Below are 13,087 nucleotides of genomic sequence, written 5' to 3'. Positions count from 1 at the left end.
ATAAATAAACATTGACTACCTTACTGTGACACAACACACAGAATGTCTATCTTTGCAGCCAGAGACATATTATATGGTGAATGTTAAACACCACCACTTAAATCACAGCAGCTGCTGGTTCACCCTACAATTTCAGTACAAAAGCTGACCCTGAAGTGTTTTCTTAAGCTGTAGTTATATAGATATTGAAAATGGAAGGCACAACTTTATTCTAAACGTTAAATAGTGTCTCAATTTCAAACTCCAAAAACGCATTCTTACTACAAACTGCAAGACAATCTCTATAATTGCCATTGATTAGAACTTTAATTCTTGCCCTTGCAAAATACTGCACTTATTTTAGGATTTATCCACAGGTGTTTCAACATGGGGAAAGGGACAGCTGAGAGTACATTTACTATACAAACAAAAGGACAGCCTCAAGTGATTTTATGGTGTCCACCACAAAAGAAAACCCCAAAACATTTATTAAGAAGTCTTTTTAAAATTATTTCAATATATAATATATAGTACCAACAGTACAGCTCTTTATTTATTATATTTGTAAATGTATTATTGTGGACCATCGTGCTAGTGTCTGCTGAAAGCAGCTGAAAGGCTTTTAGATTTCAGGCATTTCCACTGCCAGACGATACAATTTATTTCATCAATAGAAGCCACTGCGTATCCATGGACTGGTCTCAGTTCAAACTTTATACTCACTTAAAAGATTGGCAGTCTGGTTATAAAAACTTTAAGTGCATCATCTACAGGGCTTTCGTTTTCTGTTTTTATTTTTGGTCATGTGGTGTTCTTTTAATGCTGTACTGAGCCAGCTCCATTTCTTAATTAAACTCTTGGAAAAGCATTGATTGTGAAATAAGTTCACTTTAGTTTTTATCTCCTGCAACTTGATTGAAGCTATGATTCTGTTTCATTGATAATGGTAAAAAAAAAGGCAGCTCCTTATTTTTTATTCAAACCGAACACAAAGAGTTCAGTTAAACTGCTTTTCCTGGATTTAAAATCTCAACGACTCGTTGCAAAAATGGTATAACTTGTTTTGCAAATAATAGTTCCCTCTTAATTACAATTCAATTAAATCAATTTAACTTCACTTGCCGTTTGCATTCAGTTTGAATTAAAAATAAGGAGCTGCCTTTTTTTACATTATCAATTAAACAGAATCATAGTCTCAATCAAGTTACAGGAGAAAAAACTAAAGTGAACTTGTTTCACAATCAACACTTTTCCAAGAGTTTAATTGAATGGAGTCAGCTAAAAAAAAAAACATTACATAATCAAAAATAAAAAATGAAAACAAAGAGCCCTTATCTAGACCCACCCCTGATGGTGCATAGTGATCTTGACTGTGGAAATCCTTTTTTTCTCACTGGAGTAATGTTTATTTCATGGCAATACAGCAAGGGCTGGAAAATGTCTGGATGACCATTCGTTGCCTATCTGGTTTGATTCCAAGACAACTAGCACTGGAAACAGAAACACCAAGCATGCTGTTGTGACAGCTGGCCCATCTGCTGCAGTCATCAAGTAGATTCTTATTCAAAATGGGTGGAATTTATGGACCTTGTTCTTTCCCAAATTGTCACAATTCACTTAACACAGGCTATTAATCAGGATTGATGTCCCCACTCTTCTTTACTTCAAGCCTTCAGCCATGCTCCTTGTTTTTAAGCATTGTATTTTAATACCTTTGCTACAAAGCTAGTCATCTCAGTGTGCCATTCATTTCTAAACCTGTAGATCATTCACAACCCTGCTGTCTGTTATCTTGTATTTAATGCATGTAACTTCAATGTCGTCTGGCTTCTTATAGACCAAACGGTTACTACAAGACCTTAGTCCTGGCTTGGCCCCCCTATTAAATGTTGTCTGCTTACAAATCACATGGCAGAACCTCCTGACCCTCTTGTTTGAGTGTGCTCACCCTAAGGATATCAGGGATGCCAAGAGACTGTTTAATAAATACTTAACATATTTACTTTTAGCAAAGCGGAATAAATCACAGCCATATTACTGTGCAATGTTTGGGGATTATTTTTCTATCAATGAAAATCAATATATCTGTGAACAGTGTAAACTAAAAACACTACTGTTGTATCTTATGGATGGACAGGTACCAACACTAGAAATCACATTTCATAAAATAGGTATAGATATATTTAATGAACTATCATATATATATATATATATACACACACACACATACATACACACACACAAACAAATGTGGTTTGAAAGACAAACAACGTGAACATCATGGTTTATAAAAAGACAGAAAAACAGACTTAAATAAACAAATAAAAATGGACCAGATCTTACCACTTTCTTCATCAATCTTGAAGACACCCAAGCCAGACCCATCTCTTATGGAGTAGCGGATTTCCCCATCTCTACCTTTGTCTTCATCCTGAGCAGTTACTCTCATTACAGATGTACCAATTGGTGCATCTTCTTTTACAGAACCCTTATCGACAAAGGAAGAGAACCATGGGGCAAATAAATTCTCATTTATGTCCACTATCTCCACCTCAATGTAACAGGTGGAGGACAATGATATAGGTTTGCCTTTGTCCTTGGCCCTTGCTGTTAGGTTGTAAATCTGCTTCTTCTCAAAATCCAGATTCTGCACAATACGTACAGCTCCACTCAGTTTATCTACATCAAAGCTTCCATCTCCATTGTCGATCAGGCTATATCGCACCTGACTCGACTGTCCTAAATCAGAATCATGTGCCTCCAACCACATGATTACAGTGCCAATAGGCAGGTCTTCTCGCACTTTCACATGATAATTTGAAGGAATAAATCTGGGTGGATTGTCATTGACATCTTCCAAAGTCACTTTCAGTAATACGGTTGAAAGTAGCTGTGGCTCCTCCACAGCTTGATCTCTAGCCACAATCTTCAAAAGATACGAAGGATGCACTTCTCGATCCAATGGGCGTATAACTTTCACAACACCCGTCTCATTATTAATAGCAAATGTATCTGTATCTGCAAGTAACAAGTACCTGACCTCTCCATTTAGACCTAGATCTAAATCTGTTGCTTCAATGTGAATAACATCACTACCCACTTCTTTATTTTCACTTATTTCAACTGAATAACTATCCTGAAGAAACTTGGGCATGTTATCATTTGTATCCAAAATATTTACATCCAAAAGACGGAAAGCAGATTTCTGAGGTATTCCCAGGTCATAAACTGTGATATTTAGAGTGTAGTGATTAGTTGTTTCTCTGTCAAGTGGAGAATATACCATTAGCCATCCAGTTTCCATCTCCACAACAAAACGACTGTCAGTATCTCCTCCTGAAATTACATAATTCAATTTTCCATTGAAACCACCATCAGAATCTGTGGCACTAATAAGAATAATCCTGGCACCTACTGGAAGATCTTCCTTTACTTCAATTACACTGGGGAAGGAGTCAGAAAATTGTGGGGCATAACGGTTATCTGAATGTACATCTAAGAAATGATCTTCAGGTTCAACATGGCTGTGGAGCCTAGTTGTCTGGAGAAGCTTCTCAGCCAGCATTTTGGCAACTCCGGTGTCAACACACTGTAACTGAACAGGTTTCCGACTAGTTATCACAGTGATGTTAATTACCATTGGTATTGCAACATTTTCTCCATCGTTAGCTGTAATTTGTAGACTGCGGAATGAGACCTTTGCACCATCACCATCAGTTAGAGGCTGCTTCAGAGAAAGCACACCAGAGTTTGGGTTTAGCTCAAAGAGGTCTAGGTCATTTCCAGCCTGTATTTCGTATCGTACCAGTTGTAACTCATCAGCATCAATAGCAGACACAGCAGTAATCTGCTCACCGACTCCAAGATCCCGAGGGATGGTCACTTCACAGTCAATCTTCTCAAACAGTGGTTTGTTGTCATTCAAGTTGTTCAGAGAAATAATTACTGAAACCTCAGCTTCACGGCGATATGGTGAACCCCAGTCAGAGGCTCGAATTCTTAAACTATAAATCCTTGGCATCAACTCGTAATCCAAATCCTCTGAGGTACTGATAACCCCAGTAAAATAATCAATAACAAAAGGCTGCGGGTTAAGATTGGCAATGCTGTAAGTCACATAACCATTTTCTCCATCATCTAGATCACTGGCACTTACAGTTAACACACGGGTACCCACTGGCACATGTTCATCGACAGTGGCCTGATAAGATGTCTTGTGAAACTCGGGTGCATTATTATTCATGTCTAAAACATCAACTACAACTTTTGTTGTTGCCTTTCTATCACTGGTCATGACTTCCAACTCAAATCGTGGTGCATATTCTGCTTGTATTGGTCCAGCAGTTGTAATTAGGCCAGTGATAGGATTTAAAGCAAATCTTTTCTGGTCTGGGTTGTGTCTGAAAACATACTTTAACTGAGGGTAATTTGGCACTGCTTTTACCATAACAACAGGGGTATGTAGAGGTGCAAATTCACTAAGATTGACTCTGTACATATTTCTTTCAAATGCAGGAGGTCCTGATCTAAACTGTGGCGATGTCACATGAACTACCTTTGCTGAGGAAAACTGGGGTGGACTTCCTTTATCCTTGGCCTGTAAAGTAAGATTACATCCAAATGGTTGACTGTCCCAGTCAACTTCTCCAATTCCTTTTATTCTGTATTCTTTACTGCCAGGGCTGGATCTCACTGCTTTAAACTGCTGAAGAGAATCCCCTGCTACAATGCTTAATGAAGCTATTTCCCCATTTGGTCCATGATCATTGTCTTCCACCGTTACAATTGCATATGTAGGATCCTTATCAGTGTCTGAAGGAACCAGTGTGACAGCTGTGATGACAGGTGCATACTCGTTTGCCTGTTCTACACGAACAGTCAGCTTAGCCATGCTACTAATACCACTACTACCGTACAGTTTCATTCCACGGTCCACTGCAAAGATTTCCATCTCATACTGCTTATTCTCGGCGTAATCCAGTTTACCCGTCAATGTTACAACACCACTGGTTGGGTGAATGGCAAACAAGTCTGTCCGATCTCTAAAACTGTAGTAAAATTCTCCATTGGTTCCAATATCAGCATCAGTAGCAGTGACTCTGGTAATACTGGTTCTTAATGCTGTGTTTTCAGGCAGGGAAACACTATAGGAGGTTGGTGAAAATAGAGGTCTCAGGTCATTTGTATCAAGAACCTGTACTTTAACTTTTGTGCGTGATTCAGCGTTGGTGCTTTTTTCAACTGCTTTGATGGTCAGCATGTAGTGGTCTTTTACTTCCCTATTAAGGATTGCAGTACTCCCTCCTTTGGTCCTTATACGCAAGAAACAGAAATCGCCCAAGGTGTAATCTTCAGCCTTAAACAAGTTTTCATTATCTCCAGAAACTATTTTGTACCGTATTTCCCAAGATGGGTGTGTAACGTAAACACCCATTTTCACTGGGCTTTGCAAGTAGGTTTTGGCTGCAGAGTTCTCATATATAGTGGCATTATAAAGTAAGTGGGAAAACTGCATGGGCCTTGGTTGCTCCATCCTTTGGTTTCCTGTACAGCTGCTAAGAAGCTGCAACAGTACTGAAAGCAGCAAAGCTGCGTGTTTCCCCATAGCGGCACGATGAAATTTTCACCAAACCTCCTAAAATAAAAGGAAAAAAGGGACATTTTAATACTTTGTAGTCAAACACAGTGCATTTATGTTTCATTTAGAACTCAATTACAAACAACTATCAGTCATTTCTGCCCAGGCAATACATTTAAGTACCTTTTTTACTTTTCACTGCCTGTTTGTTCACAGTAGGCGACAGGCTTTTGGTTTTTACTGTGCTTTTCATATCAAACAAACAATCTAAAGTCAACATCTTAAAGCAACAGAGATGTTTCTATGAGACAAAGTCACTCATTATGTAAATGTTGCTTTTATATGCTGGCGATTCTAATACAAAATGGGAAATTAATGCTGAATTCCATATAGAATGATTCAAGCAAAGACACTTCAAAGTTCTTAAGCAAGGCAAGAAACAAGTTAACAGAATCTTCAGTTTTATTTCTCAACTACAGGTATTTTGATCATTATTGCAGTATGCAAATAGACTAAGTAGATGCATAACATTTCAATATGTTAATTAAACCATTCAGTATATTGTACAAGAACCTTTTTTCTCACTCACCATTAATTATTTACAGATATAGCATAACAGTATAATATGCAAAGTGACAGTTTTATAAGCGACAGCTGATGTTTATTGTAGTTCCGGTTTTCTTTTTATTTTACTTAATATCAAGAAAGATGTATGCATTTTTAAATGCGTCTATTTGTGGGTATTTAGCTGGCCTAGCATGCACATATCAACCTATTGATTTGCAAAAGATGTGTAGAGTTTCAGCAACACTTATGTAATTTTACTGTGATAATCCATAGAATTAATTCTTCAAAATATCCTGCCTAACCTTTGGGGGCTCAATCTTCCTGCACTGGCCTTAATACATCACCCTTTCCTGATTTATCAAAACCAGCCGACCTGAAAAACAGACCTGTTACTCCAAACAGGTGAAGCACACATTGAATTACTAGAGGAGTAACCTGAAGCTAGTTTTGTTGTATTTCTGTATTATTTGAAACAAAATAAAAAATGGTCTCTCTGTCAGTATTACCATTTTAAAATGTCTGCTCACTTTGAGGTTAGGAAATATACCTCTTGTCTCTGTATGCTTCATTGTGTCTGTGAAAATAATGGGTAATGTAACACTAATGTCTTACCAACTAGAGCTTTTGGAATAAGTATCTCATAATCGAAGTATTCCAATTTGAAACATGACAAATCTTATCTTAATGAAACACTGGCAAATAAATAAATAAATAAACTATATCCTTGAAATTACATCAAACAATTTAACTGTTTAACCTGCAGTGCAAGGTAAATTAAATTCAAGTAATGTCCTAGGGTCAGTAAATGTTAACACCATTCTTGATATGTGGATAACAAGTGTACTCTGTCTACCTTACAAAGATAACATTTTTTATGTACTTTGTATCGTTTTTACACGTCATAAATACAGTAAAAGAGCAACCAAGAAATTGACATTACTATCTCAGAAGTGTCCCTTAAAACAGTAAATAATGTATATAAGTCGCTAATCTTTCAAGTGTTTGTTATAAAAAGTATGTGGGCAGAGTTAATAAGTTAAACTTCCTTTATCTCATAAGTCAGTCAGTTGCCACTTAGTAGCTTTCAGAAAATAGTATTACTTTTAGGCTATTTCAAAAAGTTCACCGTGTGGATACATTTATTTTCACCTCTAAAGTTATCTGTTCGGGGGAAAAAATATAATATGTCAACTAAAACATTGCGCCGAGAGAGAACTCCGTTGTTCTCTCTGCAATCCTAGATTGTAAGTATTCACGCCTTCAGGGCAAATATTTGCAAATACGTTTTCTCTCTCTCTCCAAACGGGCTTAAGTGTCGCTATGTGTTGTTCTAATACAAATCTGACTAAAACATAATACTAACCAACGGTTTAAGAGTTATGTAACATTAGGTAACAATTTTCTCAGCAGATGAAAAAAAAACCCCACCGATTTCGCCTCCCCGTAAATTAGTTAAGTACTACTTAAAGTAGGTATCATTGTAATACTCGGTAGCTATAGTCTACAGTTGTACGCAGACAGAATGAATGTGTATAAATGAAATAGAAAAACAGGCTTAAATTAAATCCAGAAAATCGCATTGATCACAAAAAAGATGTACCTAAATCACTAGACAAGCATGCAAAACTAACACACACACAGCATGTACATATCCGTGATTTGCTACATAATTTCTATTCAGTTCACGTACTAGTCGCCGCTACCATGAATGAACAAAGCAGATTGTACACATAAATTATTCTAAAAAAAAGTCAGATTATAAAAAACATCTACCAGAAAATATAAGCACACCCTCCCTTTATCTAAAACGTAAAATATTTTGATTTTTTTTTTCTTTCAGACTTTCAAAACTTTGAGAATAATGTCTGTAAGGCGAGAGAAACAGTCATGTTTTAAAACTACAAAGCAAGTTCTATCTAGACAAGCCCCAGCGAGTATCTACAGCGCCCCTTATCCACCACCTAAACTTTCGTAAACACTCAGAAACTCTCGAAGAAAACAAAAAATACATTTAAAAACAAAGCAACCAATTACGCACCTTTCCCAGCATTAATTTCTTCGACTTGGAGGTGTATTGGCTAGTTTGCAATGTCCCAAATCCAGCATGGTCATCACTAACCCTCTTCCCTCTGTCTCTACCTCGTTCTCACTATTTGCTTTCGTATCTCTCCGCGCTGTGCTGTGCACCGCCCGGATCTACTTACAATTGGCATGAAGATTAACTCGCGACTGCTCTGTTCTCTTTCAAGATAGTTATACTTGAAAGTGTTGTACTGCTTACCTAGTGTTGCAGAACGTTTTAAATGTTACATACAGCATACTCTTAAATTTGCACTATCGATAATTAAACTGGAGAAATGTATATTAAACGTTGCAAGGGCAAATTCCTATTGTGTTTTCTTATATATATATATATATATATATATATATATATATATATATATATATATATATATATATATATATATATATCTTTGCTGACGAGTTCATGTAGGCCAAGTAACGTGAGAATGATTTAATTTAGCCACATAATATAGACTGACTATGATGTATAAGAGAGAGAGAGATAGTTTCTTTCAGTATTTCCAGATCCAACGCTTTTACTACATCAGTCTTCTGTAGATACATAAAAGCAGTGGTCTGAGAACTAGATTAGACTGCGGAGTTCTAAAAAGCAATCTGTTAATTGTTATGCGCCTCTCAATAGGAATCGCCGTGGACTGTCTGCTGAAGGTTTCATAATTCCCTCAGTATAGTTCTAAAACCTAAAGACTGTGTTTTATTTATTTATTTATTTATTTATTTATTTATTCGTTTAATAAAATATCATTTTTTATATAAAAAAAAACTGTGTGTAGTATTACTAGTAGTATTATACTATATATTGTGCAAACTAACGCCTCAAACTACTACTTTTGAAAATAAATGTCTTAGCTTTTTTTAAAACTCCTTAAAATATTTTAATAGCCTAGTTATATCTTGTTCTTCTCCACAGAAGACGCAGTAAGGACTTGCAATGGCAACAACAAGAAGATAAAGAACGTGGCAGAAAGTATACAAAACTTAAATCTCTACAGAACAGAAGAATGCTTTACGTGGATGTACATTTGCTTTATTACGCTTAATTGGCTATACAAAATAACTGGGGTTTCTCCAAAACATTTTTTTTTCAGCGATGGCAAAACTAATACCTACATAATAACACTATGTAAATATACTATGTGTATGCATTTGATGAAGTAGCACAAGCAAATAATCAAATTAAGATGAATCCTTAGACAGTGTGCGGTGTAACTCGTTTCACAAAACGTCAAAGGTATCACAAATGTAGTTTTTAAACGTTACTGTTGCTGATGGAAATGTGTACACTGATCAGATTCCATACTACTTCTGCAGGCACAGATGGCGCTGTCCCTCAACTCAATGCTACACAGAAATCATTATTTAACTAACCAAAAATCTGACTACCAATATTCACATATTTGTGTTGTTATAATTGTAATACTTCAAAACTGAGTCATTTTCAAAACTGACAAGTTTTGAGTTATTAATTATAATTAAGTTGTACAGTATCATTCACAATTTTCACCACATTAACAGCAGACAAAAACATGTAGTTTAATTTTTTCCCCTACACATAAAACGTTTTCTTTTCTTCTTTTTTCATTTTTTTAATTATTATTATTATTATTATTATTATTATTATTATTATTATTATTATTATTATTATTATTATTATTATTATTTATAAATAGGTAAAATAAAGGGAAGCATGTTTAAAATAGAATGAAACTATATTTGCATTGTGACTTACCAGTCCAGCTGGATCGCAAGCTTCTGATCTTAAGTTACAACAGGTCAGATATATCCCAAGGGTTGTTGGCAAATTATGTGGACAGGCATTTCTTTAATAAATGAAGCCACATCTAACATGAAATCAGGTGCATGGAATTCCAGTCATATTTCCAACGCTTCTAATAACCCCATCCGCCCACCCCGCCCCCCCTCCCCCCAAAAAAACCAAAACAAAAAACACACCTTTCAGTAAACCTGTCGGGTAAATTAGAATCCCGTTGTTTCACTGTGAGCTTCACTAACTCTAGCAGAACTGTAAGTAGTTCCTCTTTGGAATGCCTGAGCTCTGGTATCTGTGATGTCATGAATCCCTAACTCGAGTTAGGTCAGCCCTTGCTTTTCATTTAAGGTAATGTTAAATACTTATCTTCTTGTTAAGGGCAGACAATAAAACGAATACTACATTACAACGTAGTACAATTTCTAGATTAAGATAAAATAGTATCCAGAATGTATTTCTTTACCATTCTTAAAAAAAAAAAAAAAAAAAACTGCAACGTGGGTGGAGCTATAGCCTACTGTTCTTCTATTGAAGTTAAAATGAGGGGCGTCATAAGAGAAGGTGACTGATGGAAGACTATTATCAAAACAATACATTATTATTATTATTATTATTATTATTATTATTATTATTATTATTATAGTCCGTTACGAATTAATTAAATTATTATTATATTTTTTTTTAATAAACATTATAATAAACATGTACTTTAATTAAAACTCGATTCTTCTTCTTCTTCTTCTTCTTCTTCTTCTTCTTCTTCTTCTTCTTCTTCTTCTTCCTCTTCTTCTTCTTCTTCATTTGGTATTGTTATTATAAAAACATAACTGTGATAACTGGGATTAACTCAAATATCTTTATATGCATTCACAATACGTTTGTTGTGGTGTGGTTAGAAAACATAGTTTACGTAGAAACCAGATACATTTCGAAAGTTTTGTAAAATGTACTATGAAATACAAAATGTTGACATTATCCTCATTCCTTATACTGCATTATTTAACATTTCTTATATGTTTGAGATCATTCACATATAATTCAAATCACCACTGCCAATAATTAATTTATAATGTATTATTCTTTAAAGTATGACATTGCAGCAATACCTGTTAAGTGGTTATCTGTGGTAAAAAAAAAAAAAAAAAAAAAAGCAGAACACTTTAATCTAAAAAATAATTGAAAGGATCCACACTTAGAATGTAAGGGGTAATAAATTAATTTCCATGCAAATACATTTGAAAAGCAGATATTTGCTTAGTAATTCTAATTCCCTGGACTCGATTTTTAAAACAATTGCAGAAATTCAAAGGCTATCAGGCCATGAAACATACTTGCTGCTAAGCTCCCCTATTTCAATACGCACTTTTAAGTTGGTGTCACTATATTATGGATATCTCCTATTTAAATTTTTTTTTTTTTTTTTTTAAATCTTTAAAAAGCATTTTCTTGGGAGTTCAATTCAAGAACCATTGATAGAGTTCTATAGAATGTGTTGGATATGCGGCCAAACAGTAATAAATAGAGCCAGGGGTGAAATTCTGCCAGTACTCACCGGTACTCCATACCGTTAGTTATTTTGATGTTGGTACTGGGTACCGGGATTTATTTAATCTGCTTCTCATCCAACGAGGATGCATTCCATCCACTCACACAGTCCACTAACGCAACGTTTCTCAAATACGCTTTCATTCAGCACAGTTAGTGCTTCTCCCTGTTTCCTCATACTGCTTCTGTTTCTGTTAGCTGCTATTGGCCACCATTAACGTCAGTATAATCACTGCATGTTGATTGGCCAAGCTTTCATTCTGATCAGATTTCATTTTGGTGTGAGTCACAAGTCTCCCCCTATTTTGCTTTGTGTCAGTGCTCGCTCATTTGTTGATCAACGAGAGAAGACTTGAGCGGTGCAACGTAAAAACAGCGATATGAAGTAATTGTCATTATTATGAAGTAATAATTATTTTCTTTTGTGTGGCAGAGAAAGTATCTGAAGTATCACTCGCACTTCTTCCACGACAGCGTCGGAGAAGTACGAGTGGACAAGTACAGCGCAGTTAGAAGCAGAAAGGAGGAATTACATCTTTAAATTAAATTTTGAATTGCTTTAATCAGAAAACATTGCAGCTTAAAGTCTAAAAGTTGCGTGTCTTTTTTCTGATAACACGCTTTAACTTGGAGCAGCTGATTCAAATGCCGCGCCGTTCTGAGACACGGGGGAGGGGCGGAGCCAGCAGCACAACTCACAAACAAACAAAAGGCAGCCAGTATTCAGAGCGACAGCGAGTGAGGCGACAGCGTGGGAGAAGTATGAGTGGACAAGTACAGTGCAGTTAGAAGCAGAAAGGAGGTTGACAGCTGCAGTAGCTAAACTGAACTTCCAAAAAAAAACATGGTCTTCAATCCAGTAATCTGTGACAACTGCATGATGTGGGAATTCAGAGAAAACCCAACAGAGCTCAACCAAGTTTGTGTAAAGTGCTGCATGATCCAGGACTTGCTACAATGAGTAAGTCTGTTAGAAATGGAGCTGGAGGAAATGAGACAGCAACAGGAGCTTGAGGAGCTGACACACCCACAATTCATGGAAGTCTGCACCCCTAGCAGACTGAAAGCCACCAGGGAGATGGAAGATAGTCGAAACAGCTGGGTTCAGATAGGCAGAAGCAGGGAAAAAAAGAAACTTCATCAAGCACAACCACCAGAAGTCCAAACATCCAACAAATTTGAGCCACTTCAACATTTAGATGACCAAAACCAACATCAAGAGAATGAAAGGAACAACATCCAGGACCCTATAAACAGTGCTGGCCAGGCAGCAAAAAGAAGGGAGGTCATGATTGTTGGGGACTCCATATTGAGAAACACAGCAAGTTCAGTTTGCTGTTTGGACCCCCTTACTACAACAGTGTGCTGCCTTCCAGGAGCCTCAGTCAAGCACATCACTGAGAACGTGGACAGGCTCCTAGAACGAACAGGAGACGACCCGGTAGTAGTCGTCCACATCGGTACAAACAACATTGGAAGAGACAGACCAAAATCCCTGCAAAACAAATTCAGAGAGCTAGGAAGGAAATTAAAAGACAAGAACAAAACAGTGGTATTTTCTG

General features: G+C 36.3%; 1 protein-coding gene across 7 annotated transcripts in view; it reads right to left on the bottom strand.

Moving 5' to 3' along the window:
- Positions 1 to 10,050, bottom strand: part of LOC117420672 (protocadherin Fat 1-like) — a 75,095-nt gene extending 65,045 nt beyond the window's left edge. For 3 of the 7 annotated variants that reach the window (XM_059027175.1, XM_034034195.3, XM_059027164.1), the window contains exons 1-2: positions 8,163 to 8,316; positions 2,323 to 5,614 (exon numbers count right to left, since the gene is read on the bottom strand). In XM_059027175.1, the coding sequence (XP_058883158.1) occupies positions 2,323 to 5,584 (3,262 nt within the window). In that variant the 5' untranslated portion in view covers positions 5,585 to 5,614; positions 8,163 to 8,316. Of the gene's footprint in view, positions 1 to 2,322; positions 5,615 to 8,162; positions 8,318 to 9,938 lie in introns of those variants that run through there. The other 4 variants (XM_059027172.1, XM_059027169.1, XM_059027148.1 and 1 more) reach the window with 3 other exon arrangements.
- Positions 10,051 to 13,087: the final 3,037 nt, after the last annotated feature.

The sequence above is a fragment of the Acipenser ruthenus genome, chromosome 1 (assembly GCF_902713425.1).
Source record: "Acipenser ruthenus chromosome 1, fAciRut3.2 maternal haplotype, whole genome shotgun sequence".
Lineage (NCBI taxonomy): Eukaryota > Metazoa > Chordata > Actinopteri > Acipenseriformes > Acipenseridae > Acipenser > Acipenser ruthenus.
This window is presented reverse-complemented; position numbering and strand designations above follow the sequence as displayed.